Source organism: Ursus arctos, unplaced genomic scaffold (genome assembly GCF_023065955.2).
Source record: "Ursus arctos isolate Adak ecotype North America unplaced genomic scaffold, UrsArc2.0 scaffold_16, whole genome shotgun sequence".
Classification (NCBI taxonomy): domain Eukaryota; kingdom Metazoa; phylum Chordata; class Mammalia; order Carnivora; family Ursidae; genus Ursus; species Ursus arctos.
The window spans coordinates 28,320,314-28,342,755 of record NW_026622830.1 but is presented as its reverse complement, the minus strand read 5'-3'; the positions used below and the strand labels follow the sequence as shown (position 1 = coordinate 28,342,755).

General features: G+C 50.2%; 2 protein-coding genes, 1 long non-coding RNA gene, 5 other non-coding genes and 1 pseudogene across 16 annotated transcripts; 2 read left to right on the top strand and 7 right to left on the bottom strand.

Annotated features, from left to right (window-relative positions):
- Positions 1 to 1,203: 1,203 nt before the first annotated feature.
- On the top strand, positions 1,204 to 4,527 carry LOC113258249 (isoleucine--tRNA ligase, cytoplasmic-like; annotated as a pseudogene).
- A 371-nt stretch (positions 4,528 to 4,898) lies between these two features.
- Positions 4,899 to 10,662, bottom strand: LOC113258413 (uncharacterized). The gene is made up of 3 exons (XR_003317216.4): positions 10,263 to 10,662; positions 10,076 to 10,140; positions 4,899 to 8,078 (listed from the first exon to the last, which is right to left on the bottom strand). It is a non-coding gene; the product is annotated as an uncharacterized LOC113258413 (long non-coding RNA).
- Positions 10,641 to 15,453, top strand: IDH3B (isocitrate dehydrogenase (NAD(+)) 3 non-catalytic subunit beta). 9 transcript variants are annotated; one of them, XM_026503161.4, is made up of 12 exons: positions 10,641 to 10,744; positions 10,873 to 10,953; positions 11,062 to 11,160; positions 11,260 to 11,380; positions 12,837 to 12,897; positions 12,974 to 13,106; positions 13,211 to 13,344; positions 13,437 to 13,539; positions 13,635 to 13,781; positions 14,014 to 14,108; positions 14,233 to 14,293; positions 15,326 to 15,453. In XM_026503161.4, the coding sequence occupies exons 1-12, from the start codon at positions 10,709 to 10,711 to the stop codon at positions 15,404 to 15,406; spliced, it is 1,152 nt and encodes a 383-aa protein (XP_026358946.1). In that variant the 5' UTR covers positions 10,641 to 10,708; the 3' UTR covers positions 15,407 to 15,453. The 9 variants fall into 9 exon arrangements, with proteins under 9 accessions (XP_026358946.1, XP_026358945.1, XP_057168607.1 ...); XM_026503160.4 differs by having other exon boundaries at positions 15,005 to 15,453; XM_057312625.1 differs by having other exon boundaries at positions 10,683 to 10,744; positions 10,852 to 10,953; positions 15,005 to 15,453.
- A 1-nt stretch (position 15,454) lies between these two features.
- Positions 15,455 to 20,919, bottom strand: NOP56 (NOP56 ribonucleoprotein). The gene is made up of 12 exons (XM_026503156.4): positions 20,814 to 20,919; positions 20,565 to 20,654; positions 20,079 to 20,193; positions 19,197 to 19,358; positions 18,826 to 19,024; positions 18,288 to 18,475; positions 18,059 to 18,210; positions 17,785 to 17,885; positions 17,278 to 17,426; positions 16,932 to 17,053; positions 16,607 to 16,744; positions 15,455 to 15,914 (listed from the first exon to the last, which is right to left on the bottom strand). Exons 1-12 carry the CDS (start codon positions 20,814 to 20,816, stop codon positions 15,540 to 15,542), a joined length of 1,794 nt encoding a protein of 597 aa, XP_026358941.1. The 5' UTR covers positions 20,817 to 20,919; the 3' UTR covers positions 15,455 to 15,539.
- LOC113258855 (small nucleolar RNA SNORD57) lies at positions 16,815 to 16,885 on the bottom strand. Its single transcript, XR_003317377.1, has one exon. It is a non-coding gene; the product is annotated as a small nucleolar RNA SNORD57 (small nucleolar RNA).
- On the bottom strand, positions 17,146 to 17,216 carry LOC113258856 (small nucleolar RNA SNORD56). The gene has a single exon (XR_003317378.1). It is a non-coding gene; the product is annotated as a small nucleolar RNA SNORD56 (small nucleolar RNA).
- Positions 17,637 to 17,722, bottom strand: LOC113258864 (small nucleolar RNA SNORD86). Its single transcript, XR_003317386.1, has one exon. It is a non-coding gene; the product is annotated as a small nucleolar RNA SNORD86 (small nucleolar RNA).
- On the bottom strand, positions 18,597 to 18,727 carry LOC113258859 (small nucleolar RNA SNORA51). Its single transcript, XR_003317381.1, has one exon. It is a non-coding gene; the product is annotated as a small nucleolar RNA SNORA51 (small nucleolar RNA).
- On the bottom strand, positions 19,515 to 19,582 carry LOC113258865 (small nucleolar RNA SNORD110). The gene has a single exon (XR_003317387.1). It is a non-coding gene; the product is annotated as a small nucleolar RNA SNORD110 (small nucleolar RNA).
- Positions 20,920 to 22,442: the final 1,523 nt, after the last annotated feature.

Here is a 22,442-nt window from a genome sequence, read left to right as displayed (position 1 = left end):
AGCAAACAAACAAATATATAATATGGCGTCTAGCAGTGCCCGGGGTAATTGAGAAAATAAAGCTGAGGGAGGCGCTAGAGACCGACAATGCACATGATCTGATCTAACATATACATGCAAGCTTAGCGTTTGACAAAGGGAGGACTCTTATCTGGGAGAAAAGGTAATAAATAATACTGGGGCAATTAGCTAACAGTTTGGGACAAAATAAAGTTAGGTATTTATCTTTCACCTTTTACAAAACTACATTTCAGATAAATTAATGACCTAAACCATATAAACACACAAAACTATAACAGCATTAGCAGAACTACTGGAGAATATATCACCTCGGGATGCCTGGCAGTGGCGCGGACGTGGCTCTTTCGTGGTGCCCTGGCATGCGGGCCCCTCAGCAACAACATGGTTCAGCAAGTTCCAGAAAACATGAATTTTCCTGCCAAAGAAGAGAAAATCTTGCAGTTCTGGTCTGAATTTAACTGTTTAAGGAATGCTTTTTTTTTTTTAAAAGATTTTATTTATTTGATAGTGCAAGAGGGAGGGTGAGAGAGAGAGAGAGAGAGGGAGAGAGAGAGAGAGAAAGAGGGAGAAGCAGACTCCCCACTGAGCAGAGAGCAGACTCAGGGCTCGATCCAGGACCCTGAGATCATGACCCGAGCTGAAGGCAGGCACTTAACTGACTGAGCCACCCAGGCGCCCCTGTTTTCAGGAATGCTTAAAGCCATCAAACCATGGGCCAAAATCTACATTTTATGAGGGGCCTCCTTTTGGAACTGGACTGCCTCACTATGGACATAAACTTGCAGGGACAATTAAAGATATAGTTACCAGACATGTTCACCAGAGAGGGTCTCACGTTGACAGAAGATTTGGATGGGATTGTCCTGACTTACCTATGGAACATGATATCGATAAGACGCTGGGAACCAGAGGACCGGAGGATGTAGCCAGAATGGGGATTGTAGAGCGTGACAATCAGTGCCAAGCAATTTGTGATGAGATAATGTACTGAGTGGAAGTCCGCTGTTAGAAGAGGTGGCCGATAGATCGACCTTGACGATGACTACAACACACTGTATCCACAATTCATGGAATCTGTCTGGTGGGTCTTCCAACAACTCTACCATAAAGGCCTTATGGAGGGGCGCCTGGCTGGCTCAGTAGTTAAGCGTCTGCCTTGGGCTCATAATCTGGAGAGTGACTATGAGATCTCTGAATGACCTCCCGGTACCTATCTCAAAGGGCAAGAAGTATAGGCCCCTGTGTGACTATATTGTGCAGTGTAAGGAGAATGGTGCTTTCACTGGGCTTGCTGACGGCCATGTGCGGGAGGAGGAGGGCACTGGAGTGGCCCACCGGGCTCCTTACTTGGTGCTGATGACTGTCGGGTCTGTACAGACTTCAGGACCATCCAGAGAGACTCTTCTGTTCACCCTGTGGCTGCTTAGCAGTGACCGATTCCACAAGACAGTATGTGAAGGGTGCTGACAAAGACATCATCAGGACCCTGAACGCAGGAGGCCGACTTCTTTTTTTTTTTTTTAAAGATTTTATTTATTTATTCGACAAAGATAGAGATAGCCAGCGAGAGAGAGAGAACACAAGCAGGGTGAGTGGGAGAGGAAGAAGCAGGCTCATAGCGGAAGAGCCTGATGTGGGGCTCGATCCCAGAACGCCGGGATCACGCCCTGAGCCGAAGGCAGACGCTTAACCGCTGTGCTGCCCAGGCGCCCCAGGAGGCCGACTTCTTGTCGCCAGCACCCTCACTCACAGCACCCCTTCTGCTGGAGGTCAGACGCTCCCCCCATTTACAAAGCAGTGCTAGCGGGTTCATGCGGGTAGAGCACATGGTAGACTGGATGCTGAGGAACAATGACCTGAGTTACTGGGTCCCAGGGTTTGTACGACAAAAGCATTTAGGAAATGGGCTGAAGGAGGCCTATGACTGGGCAATTTCCAGAAACAGATACTGGGGCACCCCTATCCCACTGTGGGTCTGTGATGACTTGGAGGAGGCAGTACGCATGGGGTCAAGGGCAGAACTTGAAGAACGGTCGGGAGCAAAGATCTCCGATCTGCACAGAGACAGCACGGACCATGCGACCTCCCATCCTGCTGTGAAAAGTGCTGCACCGCACCTCTGAAGCGTTTGCCTGCTGGTTCAAGAGTGGCAGCAGGCCCTGTGCTCAAGTTCATTGTCCATCTGAAGACAAGAGGGAGCAGGAGGGTGCATTTCCCACAGACTTCGTTGCTGAAGGCGCTGAGCACACCAGAGGTTTACACTCCGGGGTGCTGGCCACTGCTCTCTTTGGACAGCTGCCTTTTAGGAACATGACTGTGCACGGGCTCATCCTGGCGAGTGATGGCCAAAAAAGGAGCAAACGAAATAAGAATTATCTGGGTCTACTTTCAATCATCCATGGATATGGTGCCGATGCGCTCAGATTTTATCTGATTAATTCCCCTGCAGTGAGAGAAAACCTCTGTCTTAAGGACGAGGGTGTGCGTGATGTCTTGAAGGACGTGTGGCTCCCTTGGTACAATGCCTTTTGCTTCTTCATCCGAAATGTCCTGAAGTTGCAGAAGAAGGAAATGGAATTCCTCTACAAGAACACGGTTTAAGAAAGTGCCAATATCACAGACCGGCGGGTCCTGTCCTTCGTGTAGTCACTTGCTGGGTTCTCTGAGACCGAACTGACAGCTTACAGGCTCTATGCTGTGGTGCTTTGCCCGATCAAATTCATGGATGTTCTGACCAACCAGTATGTCAGCATGAACCGCAAAAGACGTAAGGGTGCAAACAGGGGGGAGGACTATGTGATGGCCCTGGAGACCCTGTTTAGTGTCCTGCCCGCCCTGTGCAGACTTATGGCCCCCAATACACCTTTTCCTACTGAACTGACGGACCAGAATCTAAAGATGCCGACCGACCCTGTTTCTGTCCAGGACACAGAGACACTCAGTGTCCACTACCTCACGCTGCCCCATGTTTGAGAGGAGCTGACTGACAAGAAAACAGAGGGTGCAGTGTCTTGGATGCGGTCTGTGATTGAATGTGAGTGAGTGGTTTGAGACTCCAAAACCATTCTGATAAAGTCTCCTTTGAAAGAAATTGTGGTTATCCATCAGGATCCAGAAGCTCCTACTGAGATCAAGTCTTTGGAAAGTGTATCACTGAGGAACTGAGTGTTTGAAGAGTTATGCTATCTACAGACAAAATACACACATGGCATTCACCTAAGGGCAGGTCCTGATCCCAGGGTCCTGGGGAAGCCTCTGAAGGGAGACTTGAAGGCTGTGACGTGTCCGTCAAGCAGCGAGGGACAAGGAGCCGGGGCGCTTCCAGGAGAGGGGGACCATTGTTGCGGAAGGCATGAACTGCACAAAGAGGACATTCGTCTCATGTACACCTCTGATCAGACAGCAGGAGGGACGATCCAGTTTGACGCACACTGGGATGCTCAGGCTTTGATTCTCTTCGATGGATGAAGGAGTAGCTCACGACCAGAAACTTCACAAAAAGTGCAAAACTGATGAAATAATAGTTTATTACGAAGCAAAGTCTGAAGGGAAGTATCTGAATGTTATCGAAAGCCACATGGAGTTCATACCTGCCACCATAAAGGCTCCCTCGAAACCATATCCAGTTCCAACATCAGATAAAGTCCTTGTTCGAGAATAAACACAGTGAGGGGCACCTGGGTGGCTCAATCGCTTGAGCATCCAACTCTTGATTTCGACTCAAGTCATGATCTCAGGGTCGTGGGATCAAGCCCCGCATCAGGCTGCACGCAAAGCGCAGTCTGCTTGTCCCTCTCCCTCTGTTCCTCCCCCTGCTAGCGCTCTCTCAAATAAATAAATAAAATCTTCGAACAAAGAAACAAACGAACACAGTTAAAGGGGTCTGACCTGGAAATTACACTCACCAGAGGATCATCCCTGCCTGGCCCTGCTTGTGCATATGTCGATCTGAACATTTGTACAAATGGCAGCAAGGTGGAGGACTGCTTCCAGAAAATCCAAAAGGCTTACACCTTCCAAAGCAGAAGTGTTGTTACTAGTATTTTTGGTGGAAAAAATACAGAGCTGGCTGTCTTCTACGGTGAAACAGAAATATGAAACCGAACTGACTTATTGAGTCTCACTGGAAAAACCCTGAGGATGGCAGCAGGGTCTGCGCGCGCTGTGGTGGGCAGCCCAGGCACTGATCTCTGCCAGCACGTCAACCTGCAGCTCCCGAAAGGGCCACAAGAGTGTGTAATAGGAACAGTGCGCATTCTCCTACTGGAAACCCCACTTGGGCAGAGTTGACTTGCCCACCAGGGTCTTCTGTATGAAGCAGCCAAGGCGTCTGGCCTTCAGAGCAGGAAGCTAAAGCTGTTTCTGAATGAGACTCACAGACGAAATTATGAAGAAATCCCCACGAAGACTTTGAACGTGAAGATGTGTGTTTCTGTATTCCTGACACCAGCAGACTTCTGATGTTCGTTATGAATGTGGTTCAGGCAGCCTCACCCTGACACATACCTGTCCCCTACACACACACACACACACACACACACACACACACACACACACTGAAGACAGCCCCCTCAGGTGCATGTATCGTGCTGCTTTTGGTCTAAAATTGAAATGGGATTGATTCGTCAAATGACTTGGAACTTCACAGTAACCTTCACACTTAACCCTAAATACCGACCCGGTCACGTTGGGGGAAGGCTACAACGTTGCCTCAGCACTGCACGGTTTATGTCTGTACTTGAATTCTTCAGGTGTGAAGGCAGAAGTGATTTAAGTGGCACAGTGTGGGCGTCTACATCCTGTGGCCTTTTACAACTTATTTGAGACCTCTTGAAGGAATGGGCAGCATTAAATATTTTTTAAATTTTTATTAAAAATTTTTTAAATAATTTTTTAATTTTTCATTATTTATTTATTTGAGAGAGAGCATGAGCAGGGAGAGGGAGAAGCAGGCTCCCTGCTGAGAAAGGAGCCCGATGTGGGGCTTAATCTCAGGACCCTGGGATCATGACCTGAGCGAAAGGCAGGCGCTCAACTGACTGAGCCACCCGGGCACCCCTATTTCTTTTCTTTGTGTGGTTTTATTTCTAAGTAATCTCTACACTCAGTGTGGGGCTTGACTTTACAACCCTGAAATCAAGAGTCACGTGCTCTACTGACTGAGCAAGCCACAGGCGCCCTGACATATTTCTGCCACCTGGATTTTCTTGATGGAATATTTTAAGTTTCAGTAAATCAGAACAATAAACTTTCTCTCAGATAAAAAGGAATTGGAGAATATCCTCATCATCTTTAGAGGAAGTCTTCTGAAACAAAAGCCAGAGCTTCGAAGACAAAGACTGACAAGTTTCTGTATCACACGGGACATAAGCAGAAATGCTATGGGACATGTCAGTGTCATTAACGGGCTGGGGGCCTCTGCTCTTCTTCCCTGTCTTTCTCGCTGGCTGGAATACAGACATGATGGCTGGAGCTGGAATAACAGTCTTAGATCTTGAATAAAGTTGGGAATGGAGGCCTTGCCAGGAAGGGCAACAACATAAGGCACGTAAGCCTCTGACACCGCCGTGGGCTGACCCTGCCCTGAACCAACTATCACTGAACTTTTATGGGAGCCAGAAATAAACCCCTCCCTTACTGGGCCATGGTTATGTTGTGCATTGTTCCCTACCCCTGAATCTAATCCTAACTGAGACACCTGCCCTGCCCCAAGTGAAGGGTCATGATCAACGTAAGCCACTGGTTCTCAACCCTGGTCCACTTTTAGAATCATCCAGGGAGCTTCTGAAGAACACCAATATCTGGGCCCCATCCCAGACTGTTACATTAAAGCTCTGGCAGTTGGGTCCAAACACAGGTGTTTTTCTTTTTCTTTTTTTTTTTAAGATTTTATTTATTTGAGAGAGAGCGAGTGAGAGAGAGAGCATGAATGGGGGGGAGAGGCAGAGAGAGAGAGAGGGAGAAGCAGGGCTCCCACTGAGAATGGAGCCCGACACAGGGCTGAATCCCAGGACCCCAAGATCGTGACCTGAGCCGAAGGCAGACACTTAACAGACTGAGCCACCCAGGTGCCCTGAAACACAGGTGTTTTTTAGAAGCTCCCCAGGTGAGTCTAAAATGCATCCGGGTGTGAATTATTTTAAGCCAATCAGGACAAACCTCTTCCCCTCTTTCTTAGTCTTCTTTGCAGAAGGAGTGATCACAGACCTAGTTCTGGCCTTTGATACCTAAGTGGAACTCTGCCGACAGTGTTGCTGGGAAAGCTTTTACATTTCTGGTAAGAAGGAGCAGACATGGCTGGGACTGTTCTTTTCCTCCTTTCCAGCTGAATGCAGAAGTGATGTCTAGAGCTGCAGCAGCCATGTGGTGATGATGAGGCACCAGGGATGAGGATGTCAGACAACACACTAAGGCTGGCAGAGCGGAAAATCAGAGAGCCAGGATCTCAGGGGGAGTCACCAAGCAGTTAAACCAATCCCGCTAACTTCTTACCTTCAGAAATGAGGGGGAAAACCCCAGACCCTAATTTGTTTAACGACTTCTTTTCATTGCAGCAGAACATATTCGTAACTGAAACATGGGTACAGGTGCTTTGGGGGCACTTTGTAATGTTTATCACGTGTACCAAGAAGATCAGTGTACACAGCAACATTATTGGTAATGGTCCAAACTAGAAACCGCCTAAATATCCATCAACTTGAGAAAGGCTCAATAAACTTAGTAAATTCACATGATAGAATACTACACAGCAAAATGAAATGAGCCTGCTCCTTTTCTAAAACACGGTATCTTAGATTTCTAGTATTGAGTGAAAAAAAGTAAATTATAAGACCGTAAGTATATAAAGCATAAAACCATTTCTTCTAAAGTGCCCACCTTACACTGAAAACAACACGACATATTCTGTGTGTAGTGGGTAGCGTACATGCATAGGAAAAAGGTTTTGAAGGAGATGACTAGCTGCCTCTGGCGACAGGGCAAACAGAGTGAGGCCTGTGGCTGGGGTGCTAAGAAACTTCAGCTTTCTTTATGATTTAGAGTACTTTCTTAAAAAAGGAACATAATCATTTACTAATTACTAGTTTACTAATTATAAATATCCAAGCAAACTCTTATATGAAAACTAACAGAAAAAAAGAGGCTCTACTTTTTGGTGGCTCTTCCCAGTCGCTGACATCACCTTTCTCCTTCTGTGGTATTTCTCTCCTCCTGGTCTCTCCTGCTCATCAAGAGAAGATTCTGGTACCCAGATCCTCGCCTTTCCCCTGCCTCGGCTGATGAGACTATCACGGGTGACTCCCATGGGGATACAGATGACCCATCCAATATTGAGGGTCTGAATCCTCTTCTGTGGGGGTCTCTTTGAGCTCTCTTTGGCATCCACTCCCACAGCCCCATCTGGGACCTCATTGTCACTGGCATCCGCTCGGCTTCCGAAACTGCTGGTGGAGACACCCTCCTGGCTTTCCAGCTCACAGCTCAGCGACTCCCACCAGCACTGCTCTTGGAATATTTTGGGATCTTTGGTCCTGTTCTCACCTGCCCACCCATTAGATCTCTTCTGACTGTCTTTACATCCCTCTGGATTCCATGTTGGTATCACCCTCAACTCTGTTGTACTTCTTTCTGGCAAAATAGTATTTTTCGATGAACCCAAGAGTTAGCTTTCTCCACGAAATCACACACAGCTGTGCCATACCATGATCAATTCACATCACCATCCCAACAGGGTCCTCAGTATTGCTCGTAAACTCCTGTTTCTCTCAGTCCTGAGACTTGCACCAATCTTATTCACCACTCCTCACTGTACATCAACTCCTCAAACATGCCTGCTCTCCTCACCATGTCCCAGAGTATGCACCATGTTCATTCTCACCTCCACAGGGTCGTAGCTGCCTTGTTCAGATCCTCTGCCAGCTGGTGCAGCCAGTTCCTCACCTGCTTCGGATGTCAGCTGTCAACGGCTCACAGCTACCCCCTTCTCTGGTGGGTTGTCGGTGGACAAATGGAGCCTCCAAGAGCCACGGAGATGCCAGGAAGGTTAGACCATGCAGGGCCTAAGTGAAATGTGGAATGAAATGTAATTTCTATTCGTGACAAAGTCAAGGGTACTACACTGTAGCACTACGATTTCATTCTACCTTCATAATGAAAGGAAGTGCTAAATTTCAGTTGGAGGTTAGTAAGAATAAAGATGTGATTTTTGGATTTTCCCCATCCAAGTTCATGATACTGGTTTGTATTCATGGACACCTGTAGACTCTGTCGACCCCAGGTTAAGACCCCTGTACTAGAGATCTGTAGGCCTAGGAAACTGACATTCAATTGACTCAGCCTCACACTATATGCTTCTTAACAGTTCAACAGGCTGTTTAACAATTAAGCAGTCCCTCCGCTGCCCAAGAGACTGTTTGAGGAACTTTTCAAGGGTCCTGGCTAAACTTCCCCATTCTCAGGCAGTATCAATGAGAGATGCCTTCCTGGGGACTGGGAAGGCCAGGAGAGCTTGCCAAGCTCATAGGGAAGACACAATGGCCTTCAGACAATGATGGTCTCATCTCAGCTTGAGTCAACTGGTACCCTTCATCAGTCCTTTTCACACTGGGGACAGCCACATGGTTTCATATTAGTTAGATACTTGAAAGTCAGGCTGGGCTCAATTAAGGGCAGAATGTCTTAGATATTACTCGAATGTCAGGCTGGGCAGAATTTAGGGATGAAAATTAATGTTGTAGTTATTCTCAAGAAAATTAATATTTTGGGGGATTAAAATTAGATTATCACCAGAGATTGGATCAAGATGGCACATCTCTCTTCTTTCTCACCCTAAATTTCCTAAAGTAACAGAAAATATAAATTTTTAAGAAGAGTAAATCTCTCACTTTTTCTTCATCAGAGTTATATTTGGAGGAGAAAAATGGGGGTGGATGGCAATAGCAGTGTGGAAGTTGGGACTAGGGAGTCTAGGTTTTTTTTTTTTTTTTTTAAGCAGACTCTGGGAGTGCCGCGTGGGGCTTGAACTCACGACCCTGAGATCAAGATCTGAGCTGAGATCAAGAGTTGGTCACTCAAGTGACTGAGCCACCCAGGTGCCCCTGATGCTCTTTTTTTTTTTAAGCGAGAGCTTTTATTTATTTATTTATTTATTTATTTATTTATTTATTTATTTAAAGATCTTATTTATTCATCTGTTAGAGCACAAGCAGGAGGAAAAAGCAGGGGGAATGGCAGGCAGAGGGAGAGGGAGAAGCAGGCCTCTGGCTGAGCAAGGAGCCTGATGCGGTACTCGATCCCAGGACCCCAAGATCATGACCTGAACTGAAGGCAAATGTTTAACTGACTGAGCCACCCAGGTGTCCCTAACGCTCTCTAGTTTTGATTTGTTTCATGGGATAAATGAATGGAGATTGAGGAGTAGATTATATTAATAGTATACATTAATTATATTAACTATAATATTTATAGCAGCCTTAAAGTTACACAGCACTTTTCATTTGTTCAAGACTCTTACACATTATCTAATCTTTAAATCTATAAATCTTTCCTCCCACTACTGTAGAGAATGCTCTGTCTAAAGGAATGCAGAGAAGGAGGCACAAAGCCTGTACGTGGCCCCTAAGGTTAGAATGACTACATTCCTGCCCTTGGGATGGCAGAATGCCCAGCACTTTTCAGACAGATGAAGTATATGAATTAGAGAACCTAGCTAGTGTTTGACTTTCAGTGTGTATCATCTGGAAGTGCCTGTTAGAAATGTATTTTCTGGGGCCCCAATCTTGAGACTCAGATTCTGCAAGTCTGGGGTAGAACTCCTAAGTCTGCATTATTAACAAATGCCCCTGGTCCACTTTGGGCAAGTGGTCCAAAACCACGCTTCTAGAATATGGGTTTAGGCAAATCCTCCTGTGCCATTTTGTTTTGCAGGTCACCTGTAAACAGCACATGTATGGAATTTTAAAAATCAGTCTGGGAGCACCTGGCTGGCGAGGTTAGTAAAGCATTAAAAAAAAAAAATTAGTTACTTAGTTAAAAATTTCCCTTTGGTCACACTTACATGCTTGAAGTAATTTCTGTCTCCGGTTATTGGTCCTGCCCAGGGTAGTTGAGGCCTGGGACACACTATTAGGGAAACAACTGTCAGAGCAACGAAGAAGACCACATCGGAAAAAACAACGAGAAAATTTGATTAACACCGAGTAACTGGTTAGGCTAGGAGATCGCAGGAGAAAACAGACACATACCTTTCCCCATGGACTGTGTTGTGTTCAGGTACTCTTTTAGTGCCTCACATACGAATGTTCTGCGAGTATTGGCTAAGACAGTAACAAAGCCATGGACACAAAAACATTAAGAAAAGACAGATTTCTCAGTATTGTTTCTCAACCCGTTCAACTCAAGTACTCGCATAAAATCTCATCTTCTTCAGTGTTAGTTTCAACATAAATTAAATATGGAGACTGAAAACAAAGCAACAGACAAAGCGGTTGTGTGTCCCGTCAGGCTCCAGGGCAAGGGACAAGGAGAAGACGAGGAAGGAGCAAGAGCCACAGGAGAGGACAGGTGGTGTCGGTCGGGGAACAGAGAACCGCCCACCGCCCGATACCCGTGTATTTCGCGGACCGGAAGTCGGGGTGCCGGGCCACGCCGGCGTCCGGCGTCACTTCCCCCGGGACTTCCTGCTGAGAACATGGCAGCTCTCATAGGTGTCCGCTGTTTGACCCGAGTGAGGCCCGGGGTCAGGTCGCGCCGGGGGCGGGCGGGGGAGCGGCGGGCTTGCACCGGGCTCACTGCAGTATCCGGGGTCTGGGCCTCCCGTACCCGACCTCACAGGCGTGCGCGTCTGTGTCGCAGGCGCTGGTCGCCGCCCCGAATTCCGGGGCATGGAGGAACCTGTGTACCTCGGCCGTGGCTCACGCCGCCTCGCGGAGCCAGGTAAGGGCAAGTCCGAGTGCGGTGTGCCCACTCCTCTGTCCCCTCATTCCCTCTCCCCGGGAGTCTGTGCTGCAGCCCCAGCTCTAGCTCTGATGGCACCGCTTGCAGGCTGAGGACATGAGGGTGGAGGGAGCCTTTCCCGTGACGATGCTGCCAGGAGACGGCGTGGGACCTGAACTGATGCACGCAGTCAAGGAGGTGTTCAAGGTGAGTGCCATGGGGGCATCAGCCAGCACGGACTGTGGGGTGGGGTGGAAAGGACATATTCGATCCTGACCTGGAGATTTTGGGGACATGTCCCCGAAGGCTGCCTCTGTCCCAGTGGAGTTCCAGGAGCATCACCTGAGCGAGGTGCAGAATATGGCATCAGAGGAGAAGCTGGAGCAGGTGTTGAGTTCCATGAAGGAGAACAAGGTGGCCATCATTGGTATGCGTGCCCCTTTGCTACTCCACCCATGTGCCCTTTAAAATCATGTGAACAAATGCTGTTTAATCATCTTTCTGGACATGCTGACATATTAAGTCCCCCAAGCTCCCATCACTATTTTGTGGTCATTTGTTTCTTCTGTCTTTTAACTCAGGAGTTGAGAGATCATGTGAGCTGTCTTTGCAGGAAGGCTTCAAGGGTTTGAAGTCTGTCAGGGGGCTACATCATGGGTCATTACATGTTGTTAATTGTGTTTCTAGAATGCCGCTTCTAGCTGCCTCTTTTCTTCTGTATTCCCCTCTGCTTCTGTGCTTTAATCTCATTAGATTGTTTTTCTTCGGCTTCCAGTTCTGCCCCTACAATCCATCTTCTGCATCTCTTCTTTTGGAAAGACCAACATGACTTTGCCAGGCCCAGCCTTAGCATAGGAAAGTAAGTTCTTCATAAGCTGACTCTCAGCTCTTCTGCTTTTATTCCCATAACACTGGTTCTGTGCTTTGGTCACACTGGACCGTTAGTTTCCAAATACATGTACTATCTTGACTTAGGTTGTTACTTCTGCCCAGAATGTTCTTCCTTTGATGCTACCTGTTAGACTAGTTCTCACTCTATTATAGTTTCCTAGGGCTGCTGTACACATTACCTCAAAGCTAGTGGCCTAAAATAACAAAATCTGTTCTCACAGTTCTGGAGGCCAGAATCCCAAAATTAAGGTGTTGGAAGGGCTTCCTTTGAAGACTTAAAGGAGAATGCTTCCTCGCCTCTTCCAGCTACTGGTGGCTCCTGGTGTTCCTTGGTGTTTCTTGGCTCATAGATGTATTACTACAGTCTCTGCCTCAGTCTTCATATGGCTTTTCCCTCTCTGTGTCTGTGTATCTGTCTCTCTTTCTTTTCCTGTAGAAGGACTTGTCATTGGATTTAGGGCCTACCCTAATTCAAGATGATTTCATCTCAAGATCCTTAATTATGTCTGCAAACACTGTTTTCCCAAATAAGGTCACATTTACAGGTTCTAGGGGCTGGGCATGGACATACCATTTTGGGGTCACTGTTCAGCCTATTGTACTCCCTTAACCTAAGGCTTGGCTGAAAGTATGGGTTGAAAAAAATGTCAAGTAGGTAGACATGCCAGCATCAAGAAGGGTCATAAATCCCTTAGCATTGTTTCTCAGCCTATTAAACCCAGGCTCTTTGATCACATGAAAAAGTTTTCTGTCCTTCTTTTAGGTCATTTTGAAGTTTTAAACTTAATTAAATACAATGACTAAAAATAAAACACTGGTTTTAACTGTTTTTTTTTTTTTTTTTTGCCTTCAGAGGCACTTAAAGACTAGTCACAGATTTGGGAGTGGGAGATGAGAGGTTGGGTTGCATCATGTCACTGAGAGGATCAGACACTGATCTGGGTTCCCTTGGGCTTGGCCTGTGCCCAACCCCGACCCCTTTGTTTACGCAGGAAAGATCCATACCCCGATGGAGTATAAGGGGGAGCTAGCCTCCTACGATATGCGGCTGAGGTAGGTGGTGGGGGCCATGGGTCAGAGGAGTCCTGGAGCACCAGGCGTAGTGCTGATGGCGTTGTCCCACCCCCAGGCGTAAGTTGGACTTGTTTGCCAATGTAGTCCATGTGAAATCACTTCCGGGGTACAAGACTCGACACAACAATCTAGATCTCGTGATCATTCGAGAGCAGACAGAAGGGGAATACAGCTCACTGGAACATGAGGTGAGGCCCTAGACATTGGGGAGGCCAGGGGTGAAGGTGGGAGAGCGGCATAGCTCCTTCCCTTCTTTCCAGGGTCACCTGGCTGCTTCTCTCTTCTTACCCAGAGTGCAAGGGGTGTGATTGAGTGCTTGAAGATTGTCACTCGAACCAAATCTCAGCGGATTGCAAAGTTTGCCTTTGACTATGCCACCAAGAAGGGGCGGGGCAAGGTCACGGCTGTCCACAAGGCCAACATCATGTGAGGGACACGGCTTTGCACGGGGTAGGCTCCTGGGAAGGTAGCCCCTTGCACTCTCATGACTGAATCTGTTCCCTTTGGCCCACGGACAGGAAACTTGGGGACGGGTTGTTCCTGCAGTGCTGTGAGGAGGTTGCTGAACTGTACCCCAAAATCAAGTTCGAGACGATGATCATAGACAACTGCTGCATGCAGGTAACGTCCTCCCTGAGTCTCTGCTCTCGCGGTGCCAGGGATGGGCAGGGAGCAGAGCTCACTTCTCTTGTCAATGCCCACATTGTGCCCCCTAGCTGGTGCAGAATCCTTACCAGTTTGATGTGCTGGTGATGCCCAATCTCTACGGGAATATTATTGACAATCTGGCTGCTGGCTTGGTCGGGGGAGCTGGTGTGGTCCCCGGTGAGAGCTATAGTGCAGAGTATGCAGTCTTTGAGACGGTGAGTGAGGTCCCCTCTTCCCTCTCTGCATGCCTGTCTTCTGACTTGAGGTCCCTTGATAGCTACCTCCCAATGTGTCCCCCGCCTAAGTGACTCTGGTGTGCTCTGTCCCCCTCTCCCATGCCTCTTCTCAGTGGCCCTGGCCTGATCTCTCTTTCCTAATGCCCTTCCCTGACCTCAGCCTCTGCATAACGTCTGCCCCCAGTGACTCTGGTCTGCTCTCTCTGCGCAGGGTGCCCGGCACCCATTTGCCCAGGCAGTGGGCAGGAACATAGCCAACCCCACAGCCATGCTGCTCTCAGCTTCCAACATGCTGCGGCATCTCAAGTAGGTCTCTCAAGCAGGTCGTGGCGGGCCGGGGCCGGGGCTGGGTGTTTTAAGGGGGAGCATAGACGAGGAAATTGGGAATGCCGTGGGGAGAATCTCAGTTCCTTCCTGTCCACACTGACAGTCTCGAGTATCACTCCAACATGATTGCAGATGCGGTGAAGAAGGTGATCAAAGTTGGCAAGGTGAGTCAGGAAGGCTGTGGGTTCAGGGCCTTGGCACTCCTCTTTGGGGAACCTGAATTGGGGCCTCCTTTCCCTCGAGGTCCCCAGAACATCTTCTGCTCTCTGATCTTCCCCTGTGGCTCTCAGGGCTGTTCTTCACCTCCCTTCTCCTGGCTGTTTCATCCTCTGGCTCTTCTTCGCCTCTTGGTTACCGTCTGCTATTCCCTCTTTCCTGCTCCATCCGTTGGCTCTTTTATGGCCGTCTTAATGCAGCACTTGCGGCTCTCTGGGCTCTCTGTCCGGGGAGAGCACGGGGGATGGAGGAGCAGAGGGAGATAGCAGGCAGGGTGAGGCACAGGTGTCGGGCTCTCCACACCTGGAAGCCCATCCTCGGCTGCATTCCCTGGCCTCCTTTCCCCCCACCTGGTCTGATTTTCTCCAAGGCATCCTCATCCTGTCTCTGACGTGCATTTCCCATCTCACTTCATGCTCAGCCTCCCTCCATCCTGCCCCGGCTGCAGCGCAGCTCTGAGCGCGGCTCTGGCCCGCAGCCAGGAGCGGCTGGGCCCACGCTCTCCCAAACCCGGCCGCCTCCTTGCGACTCTGCTGCACTGCATCTTCTTCCTGGCCTTGCCATCCTTTCTTGGATTCCATTTCCATCCCATTGCCCTATCCCCCCTTCATGGGCTCTCTTCTCTTCTTCCCCACGGCTGTTGCCGGTGGTGGCTGTAGGTGCGGACTCGAGACATGGGCGGCTACAGCACCACAACCGACTTCATCAAGTCTGTCATCGGCCACCTGCACCCCCATGGGGGCTAGACCCCTTTATTCCCTCCAACCTCCCAAGGACCATACTACCTACACCCCCCTTCAGTACAGTGGACCAGAGAAGAGTTCTTAACCCTTTAGACCAAAACCATCTTCTGGGCAGAGCCTAGGTTGTCCTGGGGCTGGCTTCCTTAGGGACCGGTGTTATCAGGTGGGGGTGGGGGGTGGGGGAGAGGTTAGGGTTGGGGCCTAGGCCACAGGGATGATGACAATTCTCCCCTACAGGTTCGAACTTCTGACATGGGTGGCTATGCCACCTGCCAAGACTTCACTGAGGCGGTCATTGGTGCTCTGCCTCAACCATAGGTCCCACCCATACCCATGTAAGGTGTTCAATAAAACATATGTCCTGACTCTTGTGAAGTTGTTTTTATTGGGACACAGGAATGGGTTGGGGAAGGTCACGTGGTTTATGCCCCGCACCGGGTGAGCGTCCATTCTAATCTTCCTGGGATAGCTTCTGAAGCTTTTTCTTTTTCTTGGAGCTGCTGCTTTTGCTGCCAACAGCTTCTTCAGGTCCACTGCTGAGTGGCTCCTCCTTGGAAGAGAATTTCCTCTTTTTCTTGGGGACACTCCTGTTTCCCGCCTCTTCAGCGTCACTACCTGGTTCCTCTTTGGGGGCAGATTTCTTCCTCTTGGGAAGACTGACACTGCCAGCTGTCTCTTCAAGGTCACTACTAGCCAGCTCCTCCTTGGAAAAAGATCTCTTTTTCTTGGGTTTGGAGACAGGGACAGATGAGTCTTCCATTCCATTCTCCTGTGGAGTCTCCTGGGGCTTTTGCTTTTTCTTCTTTTTGGGTCTTTCACTTGTCTCCTGAAGAATGAAATAGGCATGAAACTGTCACCCATTGTATGAACACACACAGCTCTATTAAAATTCCAGCAACTAAGCAGTTGGGGCAGAAAGATGTAGAAATGTGAAAATTGCCCAGTGTTTCTGGGGTGGTTTTTAACAGACACTGGAAATCCACCCCAAGAGTGACTCCCACTGAGGGAGAATGTTCTCTCAGCCTGTGAAATAGCTTATAGAAAAGACCACGATAGAACCACCATGCCATGTTGCAAAGGGGACCCTGAAAAACTACTTGACAAACTGGGCACTCCATGAAAATCCCAGGCGGGGGACCCTGATGTAGCATCGTGGAGACCTCCCTGCCCCAAGCCCCACTAGGAAAGGCTACCGCCTCCGACACACGGCTGAGAACACACACAGCAGGGGTTTACACTACCCCCGGTTGGAGGACTCCTGGGAGGCAGCTGAGGACAGAACACTTGCCCAGGGACTGGGGGGTGCTACAACCAGCTCTCTGGGCTCCTGAGCCAGTTCTCTCTGCACCTATCTCCTTCCTATAGAATCAAGAGGTAGTTGAGATGTTTCAGGTCCTTATTTCAGTCCAAAAGCCTGGACTCAAGACCACGGCTTGAGGTAGCACACCCTCTGTTCTGCTGTTGAGAACCCACATCCAGGGTCTTCACCCCGGGCTGAGGGCTGGCCTGCCTACTGACCTCACACTCCTCCGGGGTACTGCTGCTGTTTTCTGAAGACGCGAGGGCCAGGGCGGCCAGCCGTTTCTTCTCCTTCTTCAGGCGTTTCTTCTCCTGCTTCTCCAGCTTCCTAGCCATCTCAGCAGCCGCTTCCTCTGCCTGGCCAAAGAAAGGTGCTAAAGAGGCCCCGAAGACTGTAGGCTCTCCAGGCCTCCCTTCCGGCTTCACTGGATCAGGCTCATTAAATCAGTTTTTTGCCTCCACTCCACAAGGTCAGGCTAAGCCAGTTCATCACCTCCAACAGCCAGCTCGGGTCCTCCCCCCACCCAGCACAGCCCCAACTGACCTGAACCATTGCCTCCTTCATGACATCCAGATTCTTGCGTGGAATCTCTCCTGTCTCATAGAAGGACAGCCGCTCCTCGACTTGCTCTCGAAGCTTCTCCCCAAATACACTTGTGGGCACCTCTGGATGTGTGTGTGTATGTGTGGATAAACAAAGCCTGACAGCCCCTAAAGGGCCAGCTACTCCCCACCCTGTTTGCCCTCTACCCTCAGCTTCACTCAGACCCAAAGTATCAACACTCACTAGGTGAACTGCTGTTGACGAAAAATACTGCCATCATTGTAGAAGCTGCTGGGCAGTCGGCCTCCCTCCCTCCCAGCCCTTCTCCTCCCAGCCCCGCCCATACCAGAGAAGCAATCGATTCGCGAGGCGATACTGCATTTGTTTGCCAGGTATCGGGAGATGCGGCCTTTGTTCTTGGCAGCTGCTCGGCCAATGAAGGTGGAGTGGAAAATGAGTCCGTATTTTGGGGTGTTACCCCTTGTCTTCAGGGCTCTGGGAGAAGAATATTTAGTGGGGAGTTTTAAGATCAGAAATTTCAACCCTATTAGCCATGGCAGCTCCTCCCCTCCCCTGTACCCTCAGTCTCCAGAGTGAGCCTCAGGCTGGTGACCCCACCTCATGCCAACCCACAGCTCCCAGAGGCACAGGGAAGGCATCCAATGTCGCTGACCTGGAAATCTCGTCCCTTTGCTGGGCCCTGGGAATCACTCAGACACCAGGACTGGCCATCACCCCCATAGCAGAGGTCTGTATAGGTCAGGGAGCCCTGGTCAGCCATCACCGTGATCCCCAAACAAGCAGTGGGCACCAGAAGTGGCACCTGAGTGTGGGCAGGTGCCCTCACTGGTACCTGAACAGGGCCTTTTCAGCCCCAAGGATCTGCACTGTGGACGCGGGATACTTGGCCAGGTTGGTGAGGCTGCCAGCATGAGCAATGAGACGTGCACCTACCTGGAAAAGGATTCGAGGAATTAGAGAAGCTGGAATGGCCATCTATCAACTGCATAATTCCGCTTCTCGCCATCAAGTACAACCGGGGAAGGTAACAGTGGGTCAGGAAATACAGCAGCACAGACCTACGTTGTAACATTCCTTAGCCCCATTTTGTGTTCCCCATGACGCACCGCTTCCCCAATTAGGGCCGAGAGGCTGGGGGCCACTTGGCTCATCTTGGACCGCAGGTAAGTATGCAGGCTCTGGCGGTATTCTGACAAGGACACCACACGGCTGGAGAAGCTCTCGATGTTTATCAAGTCGATGGCTGATATGTCCATGCCTAAGGGACAGCCAGTGTGAACGCAGGACCAGACATCCATAGCACCAAACTTACTTTGGCCACTAGGCTGTACTGACCCATGGAGGATCGCGAGGCATCCAGAATAGCCTTAGCCTTGGCCCCATCCATCGTCAGCTCTTCCAGCTTCTCCAGCTTCTCTTCATTTAGCTCCCTTCGGTTTCCAATGAACTGAGCAAGGCGGCAGTACGTGGCATTGTCGTTGATGATCTTCACCAGCTCCGGAAAGTGATACCCATACCACTCCCTGCAAGGAGCCACAGTCACTCCCGGCCCAGCAGCTAGGCCTCCAAGCCACAGCCTCCCCCTTCTCCTTATCTATTCTTTGCCCAGAGAAAAGGGATCAAGGCCAATTCAAAACCTCAACTCCATGTCCCCCCATTCACAATACAGACCAGGCAAAGAGCCTGGGCTGGGGTGTATATGGGTGGATTTACTCTACCTCCTCTTTCTGTACAGTCAGTGTAAGAACACAGCCTGTGGTAAGCACCGGGAGGCTCGGCCCCACCCCACCCTGTTCTACCCACGGGACCTAGTCCTGAATTCAGCATTCAAAATTCGCTAAACACCCATTCTTGGGTTGCTTGCGCACTTTACCTGACACGCATGGAGAAAGTATTGATGTCCTTATCCAGCTGGTCCAGGAGGCTGATGGACTGAATAATCATATTATCCACCCGGTTCACATTGAACTTAACTTTGGCACGAGAATAGCTGTGTCCCAGCCCCAACTGGGCTTTACAAGCAGACAGATCTGTCAGACCCTTGACCAGGTTGTGGAAGTGCAGACGAACCCCTGGAGGAGGGCAAGACTGTGAGCAAGAAAAGGTTCTAAGCCAGCTCCAGCCCCCATGGGCACCAGCCAAGCAGAAGGGCTTCCCAGATGCAACCTTGAGCACCCTCCTTAGGTTTTCAGATCCCCCCTCAAAGATGTCAAGAAAGCCGTGAATGTTAATAGGTGGGCCTACCTCGCAGGATCTCCGCGATCACGCCTCCGGTCTGGCAGTTGTACCCTAACTCCTCTTGTATAGCAGCACCGATCTTGGGGTCTCCAACCCCCAGGAGGACTTTCTTCTTTTTGGATGGCAGGTGAGTCTCCAAGAGCAGGCGGAGGTCCTCATGAACAACACCTCAAGGCAAACAACAGAGCTCCCACTAACATGCTGAAAAAGGCTGAAATCATAAAAGGGATCCTGCCCCCTAACCACTGAGTGACAAACTGATCCTACATTGGTCCCACAGGGCATGCCGAGATGGCATGCCTACATCCTCCCTTGCTTCAGGCTTTGCTCAGACACATGGAGACATCAGTGACTGAACTCAGGGGATTGACAGATTCAAGTCATCACTGCAAAGCCGGCATCAACCATGGGAGGAAGAGGATTCAGGTCCAACAGCACATGCGTGAAGTACAGAACTGAAATCTTAAACATACCCAGGGGCACTAATGAGACAAATACTTCGTATCTGATTTGCCTTCTGGAGCCAAACCTTTTTGCTTGATTCTTCTGTATCAAAATTGCCTTTTCCAATTACTTCAACAATGACCGAAGAACCACCTTGAGCATTAAACCACGCCTCCCTACCAGATTTCCCGGAAGAATCATTTACCACTCACAAAGCCTAGGACCTGGATTGTGCACGTGAAACATACAGTATACCGTATCCCCAGACCTTGGGCACTGTTTTAAACTACATCCTATACACTAAATACTGCCCAACACTTAGCAGATTTACAACAAATTAGCCGAGGAAAGGAAAATGCCATCACAAACTCCCCACGAGGATAAGAGCAGCAGCAACTAATCCTCCGCTTATCTCCCTAAAATACTTGGTTGTGGCCGACTCACCTTCGGACACAGCGTTAGCATTTTCCAAGGCAACCTGGGACGAGGCAAAGGGACAAAAGGCCACGAGACGAACGATGTTGTGGAACTTGCCCAGGTTGAGCACACACTCCTCTACCTTGGGGGAGAAGAGAACACGAGTGGTTTTCTTCCCTCGCTCTTGCCTCTAGGGCGCAGTAAAGCAGCGGTTCTCAGCCCTGGTCGCGTGCAAGAACCAACCGCACGCTTCGTAAATGAGCCGATTACAGACAGGCCCTAAAGCCCGGTCGGCTTCATCGCACGGGGTGGAGTCCAGGGGGGCTTCCTTCTCAATGCTCCTAACGCGACTCTAGTCACGAACGCGGGTATGGACCCCGGCTCTGGAGCTTTCGGGCCCAGAGCACCCCCCCAATGCGCGGCCGGCCACGTGGGAGCGCGCGGTGCATGCCGGGGCCCGGGGGCCCAAGGGGCTGCGACGCGGCCGGGGAGCCCACCACCTCCTTCACCCACCTGCGGCAGCAGCAAGCTGATCTCCTCCACCTCCTTCAGCGCCAGCAGCGCGTAGCCGACCGCGTGCTCGAACAGCACGTGCAGCAGCACCTGGAAGAGAGCCGGGGAGCGAGCATCAGCGCGGTCCCCGCGTTCGCCCGCCGCGGCTCCCAAGGCAGGCTCTGGCCCCGGCTCCGGCCCCGGCTGTCGCCCGAACTCAGGCCCAGACCTCGGGCCTTCATCCCGTCCGCACCCGCAACCACTCCTCACCATGGCGCCCGCTCCTGGCCCGGCTCGCAATGCGGCGAGGGGGCTCTGGCGCGCGGAACCAGGCTCCGGAGGCCACGCCCCTCGCGCCGCCGGCCAATCAGAGGCCGGGGACGGTACCTTTGCGGGCCTTCGGAGGGGTCCGCCGCTGTGGTAGCGCCCGGAGGGCGGGAGGAGGAGCGCGGGCGCGCGGGTGGCCTTCCGGCTTCTGCTGCGGCGCCGGCTGGCGTGGTTGCTGGGGACGCGCGGGATGGGGCCCGGCCTTGAAGGCCGCAAAGCGGTTCTAGAAGGCGCTTTTCCGAATAATATTGCAACCCCTCGGGTCTTCAATCGTAGTAATTCTGGATGGCAGAGCTGGACAAGCGCCGGGCGGGAGGCCCCGCGTGGGTCGCGGCGACCATTCTCGTGCAGAAGCTTGCTGAGCCCGCTTTCCGCGGCTTGGGTGACCTGGGGCAGGGACCAATCCTTGCGCCCCATCCCCCCCGGGACCCCTTCTTCCCTGCTTCCAGCTCGGGGGCCACCCTGCTCCCGCGGACCGAAGCGGGGCCTGGGGCGCGTTGGCGCGGACCCCGAGGAGACGGCTCCTCATGGCCAGCTTCGAGCTTTTCGGTTGTATTGTATTTTTTAAAAAAAATATTTATTACAGGCGATAAAGTTGAAAAGAATCACGATCTCACCTCTTCCTAGATCGGTTTCTGGTTCCTCTGTAAGAAGAACCAGTTCTTTTGGAAGGGCCACGTGTTGCTCGGCCGGCCGGCGGAACCCCCAGTTAGCTCCAAGTGAACTGCAGCTTCTTCCATGTCCTGAGGGCGGGTTTTGGGCGTTCTGGCGATTATTTTCAAAATTACCTTTACTTTAATAATTAATATTAGAATTATAAACTCCAAACTTGTTTATCCTAAAGTGGTATATGTACCGGTAATTTTTTTTTTTTTTAAGATTTTATTTATTTTTTCGACAGAGATAGCCAGCGAGAGAGGGAACACAAGCAGGGGGAGTGGGAGAGGAAGAAGCAGGCTCACAGCAGAGGAGCCTGATGTGGGGCTCGATCCCATAACGCCGGGATCACGCCCTGAGCCGAAGGCAGACGCTTAACCACTGTGCCACCCAGGCGCCCCCGGTAATTTTTTAGTAGGTTTTTTTTTTTTTTTTTAAGAGTTTGTTTATTTGAGAGAGAGAGTACAAGCCAGGGGTAAAGGCAGAGGGAGAAGCAGGCTCCCCGGTGAGCAGGGAGCCCAATGCCTGGCTGGATCCCAGGACCCTGAGATCATGACCTGAGCCAAAGGCAAACGCTTAACTGACCGAGCCATCCAGGTGCCCCTTAAAAAATAATCTTAAAGGGATTTTTATTCCATATATTCCCATAACTAAAGCGCATTTATGCATTTAACATATTTTCTTCTTGACCAATTCAGTTAGTTGGTAAACAAAATCCAAGTAGTGAGCTCACTGTTGAAACTTTGTAAGGTGAAACTTAAAATTTCACCGTCTCAATATTGCTTAAAATGTGATTGAATTCTGTTACATATATTTACATAGTCATGGGTCTGAATCAATTGCTCACACTGTAAAGTGGAATTGCAAAATTAGTTACATACATCAGTTTGTTAAATTCTCTTAAATTATAAATAC

What these genes read in the sequence shown, in the direction of transcription:
- IDH3B (XM_057312621.1), top strand. Translation starts at nt 10,709, where the DNA reads ATGGCAGCTCTCATAGGTGTCCGCTGTTTGACCCGA. An exon ending in TCCTACGATATGCGGCTGAG is followed by an intron (nt 12,898 to 12,973) that starts GTAGGTGGTGGG and finishes TCCCACCCCCAG; the next exon opens with GCGTAAGTTGGACTTGTTTG. An exon ending in AACATGCTGCGGCATCTCAA is followed by an intron (nt 14,109 to 14,232) that starts GTAGGTCTCTCA and finishes CCACACTGACAG; the next exon opens with TCTCGAGTATCACTCCAACA.
- NOP56 (XM_026503156.4), bottom strand. An exon ending in ACTTTCTCCATGCGTGTCAG is followed by an intron (nt 18,476 to 18,825) that starts GTAAAGTGCGCA and finishes GGCTCCTTGCAG; the next exon opens with GGAGTGGTATGGGTATCACT. An exon ending in GTACCCCGGAGGAGTGTGAG is followed by an intron (nt 15,915 to 16,606) that starts GTCAGTAGGCAG and finishes TTCATTCTTCAG; the next exon opens with GAGACAAGTGAAAGACCCAA.